Source organism: Cheilinus undulatus, linkage group 6, assembly GCF_018320785.1.
Source record: "Cheilinus undulatus linkage group 6, ASM1832078v1, whole genome shotgun sequence".
Taxonomy (NCBI): Eukaryota; Metazoa; Chordata; class Actinopteri; order Labriformes; family Labridae; genus Cheilinus; species Cheilinus undulatus.
Window position 1 is genome coordinate 15,472,289 of NC_054870.1, and position 20,012 is coordinate 15,492,300.

The window sequence follows — 20,012 nt, forward strand, 5'->3', positions numbered from 1 at the left end:
TCTGTACAACAGGCTGCAACATAAAGCTATTAAAAAGTGAAAGGGGTCTGAATACTTTTTAAAGCACTGCAAATAACCAAATAAAAATCATGCTAACATTTAATCCTTTTTGGCTCAAAGGAAAAAAAGGGTTGGGAACCACCTCCTCTAGATGTATTGACAGGCAGGATGCATACAGAGAGCAGTAAATCTGCTTTGGTCTTTTCAATGCTTCAAAACTTCAGAAATAACCTGTCAAGTTTAACACCCACCATAAATATAACCCTACCCATAAATCCTTGCTCCCTAAGTATCATCTTTGGTTTTTGTTTTGAGAACCCCCTAATGGCTGAATTTACGGACTGCCTCTTTAATTGATAATTTAGATAAAAGTCAGATGGAGAAAAGTACCTTCTACTGGTGTTATTTCAGTAAAACAATTTCTTAAACTTTGTCCAGAGACTTGACATTTTTGTCAGCCTTGCTGTTAACTCTCTTCTGCGTCTGTTCAGCAACTTGAAGTGAAAATGACAGTACTGAAGTGGAAGGTTGTGGTTAGGGGTGTGTCGGGAACAGACAGGCAAAAAAGTGTAATTTTGATGTCAAGGTTGAGGGGATTTGGGCTTGCTCACCTGCCCACTCACAGCAGGTTTAGTGATTACGGCTCACTGCATTGCATTTGGACTGGAAACTCCAAGGTCACTGAGGAGGAGAAACTCAACAAAAGTAATGCTGGAGCAGAACTAACCCTAACGAAATGATGGAGAAATCACTTTTGTACACACTTCTACATCACCCGTTCAGGTACAGAAATGAAAACTGTGAAACAGGAAAACAGCACTGCATGCACTTCAGACTGCCAGGTACATCTTTATGAGTGATAATTTATTCCTTATAACTTTAAAGTGAGAGTGAGGCATAATAATTATGTAGTGAGGAGAAGGCATTATGTTTTTCTATATGCTGACTGGTTTATGTTTGTTGATTTGCATCAGGAAAGAATTACAAACAGAAAAGCAGCTGGTCATCACCCATGAGCTGCAGCTAGTTTGGTGTAGGGATGTTGGTGTTGGACTGAAGGAGATGCAGAACTGCACCTTGTGAATTTTAGAGGAAACGGGGGTTCGAGACACTATAGGACACTGATGATTGGTTGGATGCTGTGATGTCACTTTCAGTGTCACTGACTGATCGCTGCTGAGAGAAATCAATCTGGTTTAACTTTATCACTGAGATGAAGGATGGGTCCACGGAGGAAGTCAGCTGAAGTTACTGTATGTTCCTTGCCCCAACTATCATGACCACCATGATGCATTGAATATACTCAGTCTGGACAAAGTTTCACCCAACAATCGTTGCTATGAGTGTGGGCTTTCTAATTGGTGGGTCTGGGTTTAAGGTAAATTTTATTAATTATAATTGTTCCATTTGTGCTTTTCATACCTCAGTACTATTTTGTGTCTACTTTATGTGTGACTCTGTACAAGGTTTAAAAATAAAGGCGATCGTGTATGATTTCTATTTTCTCTCCAAGCTTCTGTCAAACCAAACAACTGTCATTTGCTTCTCCACATGAAGCCTTTTGCCTCCTCTGGTGCTGTAGTATACATCATCAATGTGCATATTAATGCTGCATTAGTTCCAGTCAGATTAGAGGATTTTATGTCAGTGATGCTTCAGAAGTCAGGCAGATTATCTTAGTTATATTAAGTATTTGAAAGTGAATCCCTCTGCACGTCTAATCCTCTACTGTGAGCTTATTTAAGCGTGATCGCTGTTCAGCCTTTGGCAGACTAACTGAGGTTCTTTTACCTCCACCAATGAGATTATGGCAGTTTCTAGAACACTGAAAATGTGTGCAAAGCCAATTAAAAAGAGTGCAGACTTATTTTAAAGATATCCAATGACAACGATCTTAATCCACATTCCAACTTTTATTGAAGATAGGTGTGGCAAATTCACATTTTAGGGCAAAAGTCCAGTTATTGTGGTAAATCTATGCTGAAAGATAAAAGCATGGTGAAGATTCATCAATAAACAATCACATTTGAATCAATAAGCCCAATACAACTTCAAGTAGTATACATTATAACCTCTCCTCTACAGTTTATTCCTGCTGATACTGTACATTAATACTCAGATATGATTACAATGTAACAATAATGCAAATATCAAAAACGCTATACAAAAAAACAGGATGTAGAGGAGATGAGTTGGAAGAGACGGCATTCAGAAACATAATACAAAAAAGGCACTTAAGAATATCAGACACATACTCGCATATGTACACATAAGAAAAATTCAGATACTTGAGCCCATGTTTTCACACAATTCACCTGAAAAGTTAATATTACAATTGTATCAGATAGACGTGGCTGGGGAGCGATGTAGAGACCTTGTTGGTGTATAATAAAAAAAGGCTTGACTCTACAGGAGGAACAGCTGGAAACTTCAGTAAGAATCAGCGCTGTCTTACATCTCACATGGCTTTAATCTCACAGATAGATAGCTAAAGCATCCAGGAAGTCACATCGACAACAAAGCTGATGAGAGTTCAACAGAATCATTCTATAAGGGATTCATTATTGTCAAACCTGGGCCTTATTAATAATATTTTTTATCTAAATGAAAGGATGGAGGATGTTTTTTATTATAGGTTTATGAATGGTGATTTTGGATCCAACACATCATTTGTAAAGCAATAAAAAATTGAGTTTGGTACTTTGAGGAAAGCGGTTGTGTCTGATATTAAACCTTAAAGAGTAACTAAACCATCGGACCACTTTTTTTCTATCAAAAACATAAATGTTGAGATTTAGTAATACTGCTGATCACTTAAGGTCTACATCTTAGCATTTTAGCACAAAGTATTAAAATTCTATTATTGTGTTAAAAATGTACAGGTTGAAACTGTCTACTGCTACTTTTCTATCGGCTGATCTGTCGGTGCCATCTGATGTCATCATAGAGCTCAACAGTTGTTGCCTTCTTCTGGAGAGGGATCAACATGTTTCCTGTTTAATGCAAACGGTAGCTCTGTTAGCTTTAGCTATGTAGCAAAAGCTAAGATAACTACACGGGCTACATAGTTAATGTTACTATGTAAGCCAATGAAGCAATGTTAGCTCTAGAAACTGAAGCTTAAGCAAACGTAGCTTAGGTTGACAAAGCTACGTAGGTAATGTAACTATGTTGGCCGTAGCAACATTAGCTTTCGCTACGCAAGCTAAGACAGCTTTGTTAGATTTCGGTTTAGCTACGCAAGCTGAATTGAGTGTTTTCATGGAGGACAAGTTAAACATTTCATAATCAGATTTTTTAGGGCAGGTTTTTCACTTTAAATTTTGGAGTCTTGACCCTTACCCTAACCTGAAGTTTAATCTGACTTTATTTTAAAGTTTTTGTGGATTTCCTTCCTGACAGCAGTGGTCTGCAGTCACACTGCCTTGTGCACTTTTCCCCTGGCTGTCAACTTCAATGATAACAGCAGATAGGCAAATTTTGTAGCTCCATCAATCAGAGATGTCGCTGTGACACTCTAGGATTGTGTGACGTGAAGTGCTGTTGCCTGAGATCCCTAATAAACTACGTTTTTCTTAAAACAAGGTTGGAAACACGACCCAGATTCCTGAAAAATGTCAACAACTTTAACTTATTTAAAAAAGAATATTTACATTTGTACCATGAATGGCGACAAAAAAAGAGACAGGAGAACAGAAACCCTAAACTGGCATGCATGAACACACTGTATTTTAATTTGTTCCCCATAGTAAAGTGTAAATTTTGGTTGTTTCCTTGATATTTTGAGAAATTCACATATGAAAATGAGAAAATCAGTTATGTTCCCCAAGAAAAGGAGTTAAGCCATTAAAGCCAATTGTATCATATTTGATACACACTTCTGTGAGATCTCTGTCCAATCAACATGATCAATAATTTCCTCAATAACCATTTGTATACAATCTGGTAAATGATAAAAATGCCCTTCGGTGGATTATCAATTGCCAGAAATGTCTAATGCATTATATGTGATACAAAAAAGGGAAATTTTATGGCAATTTTTCTTTTTTTTTGGATTTCATGAGAAGGTTGAATAATCATCTCAGTTCCAAAACATTTCAATTTTCTGGCTACTTGAGGTTTCAGGTGTTAAGGAGTTAATTATGTTTACTTCTGGAGAAAATGACCAAAATATACCTATTTTCAGGGAAAAACAGAATAAAATAGAGTTTGTCTGCTTAGACCTTATGTACGTCATGGACTTTATGCCTTTGTTTTTCCAGGTTCACCTTTGTAACCCACTAAAAACAGTTCTACGACCCACCAGTTGAGAACTACTGCTCTACATGATCATATATTTTATTTTCCCATTTGAACAGTCTATTGTTGAAAAAACAACAGTGTCAGACAGACATGGAGGTTTCATGCATGGGGCCAGGATCAGCCAATCAGAGACGTCGCTGTTACACTCTAGGATTGTGGATAATGTAGTTGCCCTGAGATCACAAATTAGGTGTTTTTCTCAAAACATGGTTACCCGGTAAATTTCAGAAGACTGTAATGAAGCTAAATACTTCTTTTGCAGTGTTGATTAGTACTGGTCTACTGACAAGCTACATCAGACAGTCCAGTCGAGACCTGCCCTCTTTTCAAAGTGTCTTGAGATAACTTTAGCTATGAACTGGTGCTATACAAACCAAGATCTATTTATCTATGGATTTCAGGCATTATAAGAAAATGGAAAGAAAAAGTGAATCTTAATGATAGTTGTTTTTGCTTTATTGTAAAGAGGCTCTGCCTGTTTCATAACCAGCTAAAACTCCCCACAGAAGTGTGACTAGGATGCCTTAGCCAATGCTTCATTAAACTTTTTGTGCATGTTTCTTGGTTGATGGTTGGATCATTAAACTGACATACTAGAGAATCTTATTGTACCTGTAAAGAATTTAAGACTCCAAAACAAGAAATGGTCCCAGGTTTGAGAATGACCAGAACTGAACTGCCTGTAACTTCTTCAATGCACTCCTCCTGACAAACCAGGCAGAGACTGGTTCTTGAATTAAAAACAACACACAGGTAGGGTGATGCTGTGAGCCTCTGGCATGATGTGGGTGATGATATGATGCCTCATCAACATCTCACATCAGAGGTGAGCATAAATCTGCAGAGAAAAAGCTTCACTTTCTGGAGAAGCTGCTAACCCTCAAACACATGACAGCACCACTTTAAGAGGGGCGATGTACAAGCTAAAAGTAGGGCCTTAAATACAGCAATGGGGGAAGTGACTTGTGGGTATTTTTGGCATTTAACTTATTTCTACAACGTTATTAAAGAGGAACAAAACCAGCTATATCACCACATACAGTGTGAAATCTGGTTGAAAACAACTTAAGGCCTGTACCCATTATCGCTATTTTTGCACTGGTAGCGGCTATTTTCCATACGAAACCAATGTAACTCAGTATTTTAAGGGCTTCTCACTCACCAACCAATCAAAAGAAGAGGCAGGACTTTTGATATCAACTTTCCAGGGTACAAATTCCATGTCTCGAGGTGTTGCTAGCACCAGAAAAGGATTGTAATGGAAACAGGCCCTAATTATTGCCAAATTATTGCAACTTTAGGCAATAAAAAAGAGAAATAAAAAACAACCTGTTTCTTATCATTTTTAGATTATATGTAGATCTATTTCAAAACAAACAGTTTTCAGAAACCTACAGCCACCGCTTTCCACAGGAAGACACAGATTGTCAAAAAAGTGCAACACAACACACATCACGTTTGTTCACATTGACTTCAGTTCACACCCCTTTTCCTTGATCACTTCAGTTAAAGGGCTTGTAGGTGACTCACAAGTCTCTGTGGCAGCCTTCTGAATAAAGACACATTTTGATTTATAAACCACAGATGGAGAAATGGTTTACAAAGGTAAAAATCATTGAAGCCAAAATTGTGAGGTGGAGACCATGGAGGTACAGTAAATATAGAGGACATGAATTTTAAATTTCACCTTCCTTGTTTGTGTGCTTTTTCTTAGGTGTTAAAAAATTTCCTTTTCTCTAAACTACAGCTGTCTGTTGATGATGCTAAGAATAGCTAACTAAAATTACTTCATTCAACACACTTCATTCATGTGTCCTTACAGCATGCAAGTGTCAGATATATATTGAATCATATTGATTATCAGTGATATGAATGCAATGTGATCATCCAAACAGTTGAATCCATGGAGGGCATTTTTATACTTAACTTCCAGTTTAGGAAACAGGATACAAAAGTGTGCAGATATCTTGAATTGCTCTTTCAGATAACCCATGCAAACGTTTTAACAATGTTGGCATTATAAAATTTAGCTGTAAGTGAACAATTTGCACTGAAAAGACTTGGAAAGCGTGAGAGCTAATCTAACGAGGAAGTAGCCAAACTTGTATAGCACATTTCTAGTCATAACAACTCAAAGCCTTTCTACATGGAAAGTCACCCTTACATATTCACTCCACAATCACACACTCATAGCAAAGGCTGCTTCAGTAATTGCAATCATTCATATGCATCCAGATTCACACGCCACTGACACAGCAGTTAAGCAAACTGGGGTCAGGTGTCTCGCCCAAGGACACACAAACAAGTGACTGACTATGGCTCGATTAGCAATAAACCAGTATGTCGTCTTACCAAACTCTGTCAAAATATATACAGGTGTCTGTTGTTGCAGACAGACCCTCTTCCAGTAGACCTCCATGGTGCCATTTGTTTAGGAGAGTAGTAATGTCACCTAAAAGCCCTTCTATTCACCATATTTGCATAGCCGCCATCTTCCTTTGACATCTCACTCAGAGTGGAGAAGGTATATTTGTACAGCTGTGTGATATTCAGCAATAAATAACCTAATAACTATTGGAAATGCAACACTGGTAGCTATGAAGTCCCTCCATGTTATCAGGAAGGGTTCAAATGACATTGATTTTTAAGACTTGCGAGCAAAGTCCACATACTGTTTCTGAAGCACAGCCCTGAGCAGGTGGAGACAAAAGATCACAAGAACACTGAATGCGAGGTACGTCAGAAAACAAAAAAGGGTTTGGATATTTCTAGAAAGGATGTGGGGTCAAATAAATCTGGTGGTTTCCCACCTCCGAAATGAATTGTCCTCTGACAATAGCATCATGTTACCTCTGTGACCCTGTGATCGAATGATCACCATAAGCAGCAATGCTTATATAGTAATGTGGTTGACAGCTGGGTAATTAACTGGATGCTTTGTGTGTTCTTGTTCCTTCATGGGATGATCTGCTCCATGTGGACTGATGCGATTTGGCAGCAACCGCTGCTGAAAATACCTGGTGTGTATCTTTAGCAGGGAAGAGAGGAGTGGTACTTCTGGCACATGCCGGAGACTGGCTTGTGATGTGGTATTGCAAAGATTGACTAGAAAGAGAGCAATTTTCCACTGAGTGTGTCTCACAGACGAAGTATGTGGAATTTGAGGGTTACAATCAACATCATCCTCTTGGTATATCTGTCCAGTTTTAAGCTTGATGTCACAGGATAATGGGTGATCTATAAATTTGGTGAATTCTTCACTGTTCCTCACAAATATCTAGTCACAACAAGTCAATTTCTCTGCTCTTAAGTTATGTACAATTTATGTAGGAGCGGCTACCTTCAGCTTTTATACAAGAAAAATAGCAGTGCAGATAAATATCGAGTTGTGCCTCTTACTATTAACAACAAAGTGAGAATATCAAGTTAAGAGTATTGCTATGATAACACTCCTTCCCTCAAACACATTGTGTTGTTAGGACTAAAAAAGGAAGAAAACATTAAACATTTCCTGATCTTTCTTCACATTTTACTTTTGACTTTACAGCACCTGTACAAAGTAAAATCAGAGAGTTACTGCAATGTTTGATGAGTATATGGGACTGTTTTATCAAAACTATCACCAGACTGACGAGTCAATCAGCTGATAGCTTTGTACTGGGAACTCTTGTCATGTCAGAGACAGTCCCAGACTGAAATACATAAAATAAGGCAATCTTCTGTCTATGTTGATGTAGCCCTGATCAGGAAAGCCTTGAGTCTGCTCAGTTATGGATAATTTTTGATTCAGACCAAGGCAAGTTTATTACCCCATTATGATTACAGATAATCTGACTTATCAGAAAAGAAACACTTCATAGTTTTTAGTGAAAAGCCCTTCATCTGGGTTGTTTCTAATGACACTTGAGTTGGTTCTATTAATGTGTTTTAGTTCCTACAGGTTAATCCAGAAGCTCAAAAAGCTTTGCCATAAATGAAGACTTTTTTTTCTTGAACTGCATCATTAAAAAACAATCAAACCTTTTTCTCTACAAAGGAACAATCTCACTGTAGTCGCTCATCTCTCCTCTGGCTCCTGCCATCATCAGCGCTCCCTCCAGTTCCAGTCCAGCTCTCATACTGGAGCCCAGTCCTGTGGAGCCCTTCAGCCCTGCTCCAACCAGCTCCTGGCACATCATGGCATCATGGGAAGACACGATAATCCCGCTACTTGCAGACAGGCTGCTCTCCTCCCCCCTCCTCTGTGGCTCCGGTGTTGGAGCGGGCGCTCTGATCCCACTACTTCCAGCACCTACGGTCCCTCCAGCACCAGCAGCACCACCTCGCCTTTTAGGTGGTGGACCCCAGAGGAAGGCGTGGGCTGGCCTGTAGTGCTGGCGAGCGTAGCGGAGCAGGCGTCTGCGGGTGGCGGGCAGGCGGATGGTGTAGACAAAGTACTCCAAAACACTGTGTTGCATGTTGGGAAGGGTGTTGTGGCACAGCGACTCTTCCAGGAAAAGACGGACAAGTGGGGCCTTGAACACCTCGTAGCCAAGCTCGCCGAGGGACTTCAGGATGCGGGTGATCCGCAGGTAGTTGTGCTGGGACCTTAAAAGATAAAAAGAAAGACATGAAAAGTTTCTGCTGGTTATTGGATTTGAATAGTTAAATAAATAGTTTTTGTTCTTTCTGTTGTGTTGTTTTATGTTACTTTTGTTGTGTAACCTGCGTTTTATAATGGTATTACTGTTTTGCTGGCTGTAAAATAAATCTAACAATAGGTACAAATAAAGTAACCTACAACTAAAATATAAGTTACAATGCTGCTGAACCCTGACCTTTCTCAAAAGTGTCTATATTTTTAAACTGTTTATTTTTATTAATTGCATGAGGGTTAAAAGAATTAGATCACTCTAACTAGAAAAACCACTTCACACTTCTTTTTGCGGTTAAATTGATGATTTTTTTCTGCTGTGGCAGCTGCATCTTAGTTGCTTGGCAGCATTCATGGTCTTGCACATAATTTCAGATGTTTGATAGTTAAATAAACCAGGCTGAGTTAGTTTTAGGCTGCTAATAGCTGGGATGCATGTGCTGCTCTGTGGTGCTGATCAAAGGCTTGTTCGAATGACACTTTCAGGGACAGCATTATTTAGACAGTAACTTTACCCAACTATTATGAAACAGACATATCAGAAAACACTGTCCCTGCTGTTGACTAAACATTTCAGCAGCATGTGGCATGGTATCCTAGAGTAACTAATAGCCAAATCATCTAATTCACAAAAAATGGAGCAAAAAAGTTCCACATTGTGAAAAAGAAAAGTAAAACTGATGAGAGTAGGTGGTAACTGCACTGCAAAATCAATGAAAAAATGTCACATTACATTTTTTTCATTAAATGGTAAAATGTCACAGTTTCAACATCTGATTTGTTGTTTATTTTCTATATTGAGTAAAATATGGGTTTATGAGATTTAAAAATCTGTTTATACATTTTACACAGCCCCCCAACTTTTTTGTAATGTGAGTTTTATATATATTCTAACAAAACAAATGAATTTATTTTTATATGAGGGATCTGTCAAAATGACCACTAGTTTTTTTTTTTTTTTAATTCTGGTCTTTCTAATATTAAAAGCAAAAGAAGTGAATAAAACAATGCTCAGAATGGGCAGTGTTAAAGTGAAAATATTTTTCCTTTAGTTCTTCTTTGGATAACAACAGTAGTGTGAAATGCTGAGGTTTAGCAAAAAAAACACACAGATACTGTGCAGTAAAGAAGGAAAAAAACACTGAAACATTTGGCTATCAGGCAGTTCTTTGGCAAGAGAGAAGCAATGTTTCACTTCCAGGTCCTGAAACCATCAAAATGTAGTGCTAGAGGGAAATAAAGTCTCTAAATTACCCTTCAGCCATCTGTTTGTTGACTTTGCACATTTTGTTTCACGTTTGGATGCTGATAGAGGAACAATTAGGTTCCACTGGATTCAGAATAATAGCCTCGCTAAGGGACACAAAAGCAGCATTTGGGACACGAGCCATACGTTCCCACAAATTCTGGCTGCAGTTCTATACCCCTAAGCTGCTGCACATTGTGTGTGTACTATATGTGTGTGTACTTACTCATTAAGGTGCTGGAAACGCTCCTGCCAGTTGGGAGCCCGAGCTACATTCCCGCTCTTATCCAGCAGTTTGATCCCATAGAAGTCCAACATGATGGAGTAGGCAGCCAGAAATCTGCGCTTAGCTTCCCGAGTGCTTTGGAATTCCTGTTGGGATTACACACAATGGATCAGAGACCCAAAAAGGCACATTGCAACCTTTCTATAAGGCGTTAATACACAACAGAGGGCAGAAGTTTGGAGGATCTTTATGCAAATGCACTTCCCTCTCACACATCTGCATCTGAATTTGCTCAAACTTGTATTTTACGTACTAAAAGAACAACATTTGTCAACCTGGTCCTAACTTATAAAAAATCTTCTGATCTTCCTGACAATCAATAATAGCTCAGCTATAGTTAAACTTACATTGGCATCTCTACATCATTTCAGCTATCAGCCTTGTAGAAGGCTGTTCAGACTGCAACATCATACTAGCAGGCAAGACATGACACTAAAATACAAAAGATGACCTGTAACTGTTGGGCAAGACCACTATTCAAAGATTATCTTCCTTAATATAAATACAACATTAAATTTCCACATTTGGTCTATCTGTTTTCTCACATCAGTTCAACCTGGCTTCATGTTGAAAATTTACTATAACAGTTAAAGATGACTGCATTCACCCTTCTAGCTCACCTGAAAACGTTCATGTTTTTGTGCAGGTTTTGTTTCATATTTAATATTCCTTGAGATCTAGAGCTGTCAAGATACCAGAATTTCAGAATTTTGTATTTTGATACGTTACAAGGGAAAAACACACTACACTGCTACAGTGCCAATGAAAGGTATTCTACCCCTTGGATGTTTTACCATTTTGTTGATTTTATAAATTGATCATGGCTTATATACTGTAATTTGACTTTTCTGGAAAAAAAAAAAAAAACCTCTTTAATGTCAAAACACATTTTTACAAAAAGAATACTCCAACCACTCAGAGAAAGGGTTATTGAAAAGTATAAGTCAGGGAATAGGTATGAAAGATTTCCAAGGTACTGAACAACCCCCAGACTTCAGCTAAATCCATCATCAAAATATGGAAGCATTATGACACGTGTAAATTTGCCTAGATCAGGTCGTCCTCAGAAACTGAGTGACCGTGCAAGAAGGAGACTAGTGAGAGAGATCACCAAGACACCTATGACTACTCTGAAGGAGTTACAAGCTTCAGCAGCTGAGATGGGAGAGACTCTGCATACAACTGTTGGCTAGGTTCTTCAACAGTCAAAGCTTTGTGGGAGAGTGGCAAAGAAAAAGCCACTGTTGAAGAAAACCCAGATTCAATCTGGACTGGAGTTCACCAAAAGGCATGTGGGAGACTGCATGGAAGAAAGTTATTTGGTCTGATGAGACCAAAATGGTGCTTTTTGGCCATCAGACAAGACCAAACACTGCACATCATCACAAACACAATATCCCCACTGTGGAGCATGGTGGTGGCAGCATCATGCTGTGGGAATGCTTCCAGTCAGTTGGCCCTGATAGGCTTGTTAAGGTAGAGGGTAAAATTATTGCGGCCAAAAGGAAAATCCTGGAAGACACATCTTATTTAGTCTGCAAGAGAACTACAACTTGGGAGAAGATGTATTTTTCACCAAGACAATGACCCGAAGCATACAGCAAAAGCTACAGAGAAATGATTTTAACAAAACAAGATGAATGATCTGGAGTGGCCAAGTCAAACCCAAGACATAAATCTTATAGATTTGTTGCTGGACTTGATAACAGCTGATCCTTGTACGACCTGACAGAGCTGGAGCAGTTTTGCAAAAAGAAATGGAGTAAAATTACAGTGTCCAGCACATGCAAGTCTGACTGAGACTTATCCACAAAGACTCAGCGCTGTGATTGCAGTCAAAGCTGCTACTACCAAATACTGACTATTACACATTTTTATTTAATTCCCATATACTTTGTAGAAATCTGTTTTCTCTTTGGCATTAAAGATGTTTTTTGTAATTTAAATAAAGCCAAATTATATTGGCCATGACTGATTTATAAAATTAATAAAGGGTAAAACATCCAAGGGGGTAAATACTTTTCATAGGCACTGTATTTGAACACAAACAGCTGAATTTTTGACTTTGACAACCAAGACTTTTTCCCCAGAGTCAACAGAGAGTTAAAATTAGGCATGAAGTTATTTGGACCAGATGGACAATGTAAAACAAACAATATTATGCATCCATTGAGATCATCTTGTGTAATAAAGCAGTTTAATAATCTTTTTCTACTCACCTTTTCTACTTTTTAATGCTTCATTTCTACTGTAAATATGACCAATAACATGCATGATATAGAGGAACTTTCTTAGAGTACCGTGTGTGTGGAGAAACAGCTCTGTATCTCTGCAGGGATTCTTTCCATAACAATATTGTGTAACAGAATTTCTACTGGGAATGTACTGACTATCTAAAGTGCAACGACATGCAGTACGCTGTCATGTAAAATAAAAAAAATTCCCGTCTTGTCAAAGGACTTTTTTTAATTTATTGGTTGGATGGAGGATGCACTCAGCCGTGTTAAATACTTATGTAATGAGGAAGTGTTACCAAACCAGACTCACAGCTGGTTTCTCAGACAGTGACACACTTGTAAACAAGGTGTCAGGACACTGTGTTTGTGTAGCTTGTGTGGTTGTTTGTCTTACTTTGATCTCGTCCTGAGTCAGTTCATGTGCGTAGAAGTTGAGCCCTTGTTCTCTCAATGGGAACAGCCTGAAGAGTGGAAAAGAGAAAGATCAACCCAGTATCAGTTTTTGACTATCAATAAAGTGCATTTTTATCTTCTTATGTCTGGTTTTATTGACACAAATATCCTTTAACATAACAACTTTATTTACAAAACTTTTTCATACTGTGGGATTTTGATGATAGTCCTTGTGCCTGTCATTGTACCAGATTCCTGCAACTTTAGGTGAATAAATTTTAGCATACTGACCATGAAAGCCTCTGCATGTATTTTCCCAGGCAAAGAATAGTAGTTAAAAGTAGGCAGAAGCTGTTTATTTCTTCCCAGGATTAATTCTAGACTTTATATTTACTGCAGACACTGGGTCTGGATCAGCAAATAGAAAAGGTAGAGGACTGACTGAGGAAAAATGGTTTTAAATAGGAAAAGACGATGGGGATTTAGCAGTCAATTATAAATCCATTATAAATGTTTACCGTTCAGGAAGTATAGTCGATATAATCCTTACTTTATTTTGATTGACATTAGTGTACAAGCTACACATTACTGAACACTCTTTAAAATGTCACTTATTTCTGAAGCTTATTTTATACAATTAACGAGACAGTCAATTACCAAGAGCCCATGTGTTTAGGACATGAAAGAAACAGACAGACGAAATGTCTCACCACTGAATGTAGGTGTGATTGTGCTCCAGTTTGTCATAGTCGCCTCTCCACTTTGTCAGAATCTCCTCTATGTAGATACCTGAGGAGAGATGGGGGATAATTAGCTGTCAAACACATCCCTAGTGAGTGTTTGTGAGTGTGTTTGAATATTGGATCAGTTCACTAAGCTGCCGGTCTTTCCCAGTCAAACACGACCTTCAGCCAAACAAAACTGACTGAGCCCAAAGCCAACACTGATTCTCTGCACAGAGCCAGGAGATCCAAATGAATGGTGTTTGTGGGCGTGTGTGTGTGTGTGTGTGTGTGTGTGTGTGTGTGTGTAAGAGCTGCAGAGGATGGACGACTAATCAATTTGGAGATCCATGCGAAGGAAAAACTCAAAACTTATTTTTGTCAAACTTCTGGTCAAAAATATCTCCATCTATTTAAATATGCAAAACTCACCAAACAAGTCCAGGTCAAACATTTTATTTCAAAATGTAAGCAAGAACAAATAAGGCCACAATGATCGTAAAAAATAAAAATATACTCTAGTACAAGAAACCTATCATGTGCGTTTTGTTTTCTTTGAAAAGGACGTTTATCTGGACTTGTTCTGAGAACTTTTAAGTGTATTAAGATATTTTTTAATCAAAAATGAAACAAATGGATTCAAATAACACACTTTCTAGTTTTGAGCTGTTGTAGTGTGGAGGAATTTATAATCTATTTTGATGATTTCTTGGTCATAACAGTGATTATTCACCAGACAACTACAGAAAAGTTATGTTTTTGTCTTCTTCAAAAAAAATCAGCATCTATCTGTATTATTTTAAGCGCTGTCAAACTATTAATTTTCCTTATCTCAATCAATTCAGATATATTCAGTTGCAATGAAATTCATTTTTAATCCCATGAATGGAATTCATGTATTTTGTATTACAAGTCAGTCATTATTTGACAATGGTCTCAATGAATTTTTACCAGTCTTTAAATGAAGCTGAGAGTTAGGTCATTCATGGCACAGTAGTCATACGCCAAGCTGTGATCAGCTGATACCAATTATCACCTCCATGCTCCCACAGCCAATCACATTTCTTTCTCTCAACACAGCGGAGTACTTAAATATGACAAACTTCTCTAATCCTTGCTTGCATTAATACTGATGCACCTCATGTCTGCTGCTGCTGCTTGCAAAGCTTAACTTCCTCCACCCCAGCCTCCTCCTTTATAGCATAAAGCTTGTTGCACCATCATATTGAGATTCATGCTACTATGGATTTCTTCCTCTGAGCAAATATTATCGTATTCAGTCACATTATCAATAATGTATCCATCCATATGGGGGTTTCTAGCCATTACCTCCCTGGAAAGTCAAAGCATGCTTCTTGACGAACCCAGGGAGCATGTTTTTGAGCAGAGACTTCTCCACCAAGTAAAACTGTATATCCATTTTGCAATAAAATGTTAAAATGTATGTCCAGAGTGTTCCTGACTGAACTGTGAATCAAATGCAGGCAAAGATGTATTTTCTATGAAGACAACTTTATCTAAATTAGAGTTGCACTGCTACACAAGTGTGGTCTGAAACCATGACTTAGAGCTAATAGGCAGCTGCAAAATGCTCAGCCCGTAAAATACACTGTTTAACCCTATAACCCTATAGGCCCTCTCTATTTTTAACCATTCTCTGGTCAATGGGATGTTACAACCTCTCTTTGAAAACAGACAGTGGCTTATTTCAGATAAAAACTGGAATACATATTATAACTATTCAGCTGGTTGTTGATTGCCATTGCCATTGTTTTTGGTGTAAGGCCAAAATCTCCTCTCATGATTGACCATAAAAACTGCGCAGACTCTGTCCATGGTGACTTTTTCTACCAAGTACAAAATCTCTTAGTTGAGTTAGCTATAAAAGATACCAGTTTTAAATTGACTGGACACAACAGATCAACACTGTCATGTAAGTGTGGCCTTAGACTGTAAAAAATTGAAATTCTTTATCCCTGACCCTTAGTAACCACAAAGGGAATTCAATGATATTTAATCTTTTCTTTACTTAAGACCATGAATTGATTATTTGAGAAAATAGTATATTGATAAAAACAGTTCTTATGACAGCAGCCTGAGTGTGGTCTTACCATCTGGGACTAGAGGGATCTTGTTTAGGTAGAAGCGCAGGTTACGGTACTCGTTGGGTTGTCTGGACTTTCTGTAGTTCTACACAAAAATAGAGACATTTCAAGAGATCAAACTCGGCGTTTACAACAGACAGCGAGATGTGCATCACTTGTTAATGAGTGATTGTGTGTGTTTCTGTGGGTGTGGGCATGTACCGGGTAGCTATGACGGTATTTGTAGAGATCCCTGGCAGCGTAGAAACTCCTCTTCATCTTTGGAACAGACTCAGGGGATTCAGTCAGCTGAGAGGAAAGAAGAAAGAAAGACAGAAATGAGAGATAGTTGGAGGAGGATACAGAGAGAGAAAAAAGGAAGAAATACTCAGTTAAAATGCGAACAAAGCCATGCCGTGTTTTAACAGAAGTAGACGAGGACTCATTCAGCTGAATGAAAAGCACTAACTCTGCTTTGACGTTGAGGGATGCCATCATTCTTTTCTTTCTAGCAAAGGGGGACAATTCACATCAGTGCTGCAGTGCAATCTCAACAAAAGGATGCAAGAAACCAGATCTGATCCCAAATAAAATCTGGGTCATGTTCACTTCCATCGGTCATGAGGGCCTTAGTGTAACACTGAGCCAGTTTAAAGACCCTCAGAGGAGTTTTTAACAGGTTAGGAAACAGCAGGATGCTTCTGTATGAGCTACAAAGGCAGCATCAGCTACAGCACTGAGTGTTTTTACATGCAGTTAGACAAAGTCAAGCTAACTTACCAGTGCGGCTTTGAGTGGACTTTAAAAATACCTGTGATTAGTGGTAGGTGGTTACTGGTAAAAATTTCTGTGCCAAAGGGGATTTTTGCAACACTGTCATCACTGGTTTCATAGCATGTGCTGTGATGTAGTGCACACACGAGGCATAACTGCTGCCATTATTGGCTTAGCAGAGTTTTATATGACAGGTCATCAGCATGTTTAACTCTGGCATAACAAACAGCTGGGTAATGTCACCCACCCGTGCCACTGTAATTAAGCACAGTTAAAAGATAAAATGTGTTTTCTTTCCTTTAAGAGTTTAACGTCTGTCGTTACAGCAACATGCAGTGGGTGTCCTTGCTTTGCAAAGCGTCTCTGTCAGCATGTCTGGGGCTGTAACATGCTGCGTGCTGCATTTGTTTATACTGGTTTGTTTGTAGCCCAGTGCTGCAGCAATTAATCTTAATGGCTTAAATAGCTGTTTAAGGTGTGTTTAACTCATGACTTACTAGTCAAAAGCAGGGTTTTCAAACAAGCTGAAAGAAGAAGCTGCAAACTATGAAGCTGCACACACTTGACGGTACCTCTTCTTTTTTTCTCAAATGCTTTTAATTTGAACGCCAACATCAGGAAATGTGCTTTGGTCAGTGGGAGCCTGACCTTCTTCAGCAGGGTAGAGATGAACCAGAGGGACTTAAATCCTTTTTCTGTGATCATAGGCTTAGACATGAGGGGAGCACACCTTCACAGCCTTGTTTTAGGGAGAGGAGAAGGGCTGTTGAATATGAATATGCATTCAAAAGCATTATCGCTTTAATTTTGTAATACCGTGATATGATACTGTTACTGTAAAGCGCAAGAAAAATACCGTGACATGAAATTCATCTAGGACTACTTATGACCATGTAAGTCTGACTTAGGCTAAATTGTACTGAATGCTAACCCTGACATGCCAGATTGACTGTTTCATATCTCCACTGCACTGATGTATGTCACATTCATCTGGAAAAGCTCCCATAGAAAGCGTTTGGGAGGGACAGGACTTATCAAAAATTACTTGAAAGGTGATTGGAGAAACATTCTCTCTGTTACATTTATGACAGGCCAATCAGAATGACAAGGTAAAAGTAGAATGTGCTCATGCACTTCTCCTGATCTTACAAGTTACTGCAGCCGTAAACTGTTACTGGATTGTTAATGCTTCTCGATGAATAAAATTGATGCCAAGGCCGGTCAGTAGATGTGCAAAAACATCTTCTCTGCCAATACAAGCTTTTTAAGGGGCTCTCTGCTCTTTTTTATAAAGCAAAGTCCAGTTCTGATTAAACTACCACTATACAACAGCTACATCCCAGCTAATAGCTACCGCTGCAGCAGCCATTGGATACCCCACCTGTAGCAATTGCAAACTCATGCCGAAGCAGACCAGGAGAAGAGTGAAAACATATTTTCTGTTATGAAAAGCTTTCAGTGTTAAATTTTGTCCAGTTCTTACAAAACTGCCACTATGGCTACATCTGAGCTACTCAGTCCATTTAAAGCCATTGTATATACCCACTCACACAACAATTATTTATTCTTATTTTTAAAATTTAGAAAAAAAAAGAAAAGAAATGCATACCTCCACCAAATTCCACAGGTATTAAAACTCAAAAAAGTCTAACACTGACAACTGAAATAGACAAAAATGTCACACTAGTAAGCCTGAGGGTTAAAGTAACAATCAAGCTGATGCCTGTACTGATATCGATGCTTTTTAAGAACTCCTTTTGGTTCGCACTTTGCCCACATTTTCCCCTGTATTTCACCATAAAAAGATCAGTTTGTACCATGGGTAATTTTTTTGGCTAATCAAGACATTTTTTTAAATAACGAATGTACACAGGATGCCAGCATTAACTTGATTTGACACAACAGATCATCTATGGGTTTATATATTAATTTGCTGATGTTTGTCAGCTAAACCAATACTGGCTGATACTAATGTCAAACATCCCTGTGACTGATTTTAGACCTCAGAGTATTAATACGAGGTATAGTTCCTCTAATTGTCCCATTAAAACCTGCTGGTTTAATAAGAACACACAGTATGAAGTGATCTATTATAACCAAACTGGGACACAGGGATGATAATGATCATCATCTGGCTGGAGTTTAATGAAATATTTTATTTCCTCCATTAAAACAGCAGGCAGATGGGGTAGCTATAATTGGGAAAGCATTATGGGAATAACTAATTATCAAACATAATTATGTTTATAGTATGTATTCAATTGTGTCCTGGTACTATTACAGCCTCATTACGTGATTTAATGCCTCTCATTTGTAGTGTTCAGCACTGAAATGTTGAGTAAAGTTTATGCCATGTGGGTTTAAATATAAATGTTGCATTAAAATGTCAGCCTTTAGACTGGAGTTCAGAAGCCTCATACTCCTCTCCTCAGGAACAGCAGCATGTGTTGGGCTGCTCGGTGCCCTCTCCTTGTCCTGGTCAGAGCTTAGTACTGACAAGGCCAACCGGCCTCAGAAGACGGCTCATTTTACCCAAACATGCCCTGTTTTTACTCACATATTATCTCTACTCATGCCCTCCATACACGGCCCCTGTACCTGCGGAGAAGAGTCCCCGTTGGCCCGCTCGCTCTCCGCCGGGCTGACCGACTCCGAGATGCCGCTGTCATCTTCAGCCGCCGGCTCGTCGCTCTCGGAGTCCGACCCCCACGTCGAGTCGCATTCCTCCACGGTGCTCGGCTCCTTGAAGCGCCAGCTGCCCAACAGATTTCCCATCTAAAAACATGCAGAACCTTCCCTCTTCGACTAGCCTCTGTTTGCATAAATGTCTACATAATTTAGCTTGCAGCCTCGTCTGTCGGTCCGCTGAGCTCTGGGCTCACATTGCTCTCAGAGCTTTTAAATGGCAGAAAGAGGGAATTTCCACATCAGCAGCGATGATGCGCGTTTCTGTATGAGGGGTGTTTAGTGCCACAGAGAAGGAGGAGGTGACCTTAAAGCTATAGCGACTGATTTTATATCTGAAACAGTGGAGTTGGGGATGTACAAGGAGACTGAATAATTAAAAGGACTCTTGCTGTATGATGAAGAGCAACAGCGCAAAAACAACAACAAAAAAAAACAAACAAACCTGCCATATATTAATTACAAAATCATAAGCAACCCTGGTAAAGATTATTTTTTTAATGGTTATAACTGCTACACCCTCATAACAAAAATACACTAGATGTCAGTAAAAATAAATTTCATAGCAAGGAGCATGTTGCCTTTTCTACACGACTGTACACGTGCCCTCTAGAGGGCTCTGTGTTGTATATTATTGTCAACCTGACAGT

General features: G+C 38.8%; 1 protein-coding gene across 1 annotated transcript; it reads right to left on the reverse strand.

Moving 5' to 3' along the window:
* Positions 1-1,913: 1,913 nt before the first annotated feature.
* Positions 1,914-19,560, reverse strand: LOC121511254 (opioid growth factor receptor-like protein 1). Its single transcript, XM_041789857.1, has 7 exons — positions 19,276-19,560; positions 16,126-16,212; positions 15,931-16,009; positions 13,808-13,886; positions 13,099-13,165; positions 10,408-10,553; positions 1,914-8,889 (listed from the first exon to the last, which is right to left on the reverse strand). The coding sequence occupies exons 1-7, from the start codon at positions 19,450-19,452 to the stop codon at positions 8,331-8,333; spliced, it is 1,194 nt and encodes a 397-aa protein (XP_041645791.1). The 5' UTR covers positions 19,453-19,560; the 3' UTR covers positions 1,914-8,330.
* Positions 19,561-20,012: the final 452 nt, after the last annotated feature.

Bases quoted from the DNA above. Each gene is read 5' to 3' on its own strand.
- LOC121511254 (XM_041789857.1), bottom strand. From the start codon at position 19,452: ATGGGAAATCTGTTGGGCAGCTGGCGCTTCAAGGAGCCGAGCACCGTG. The intron at 16,213-19,275 runs GTACAGGGGCCG...CTTTCCTCTCAG, and splicing joins ACGGGGACTCTTCTCCGCAG to CTGACTGAATCCCCTGAGTC. The intron at 13,887-15,930 runs GTAAGACCACAC...ATCTCTCCTCAG, and splicing joins GATCCCTCTAGTCCCAGATG to GTATCTACATAGAGGAGATT.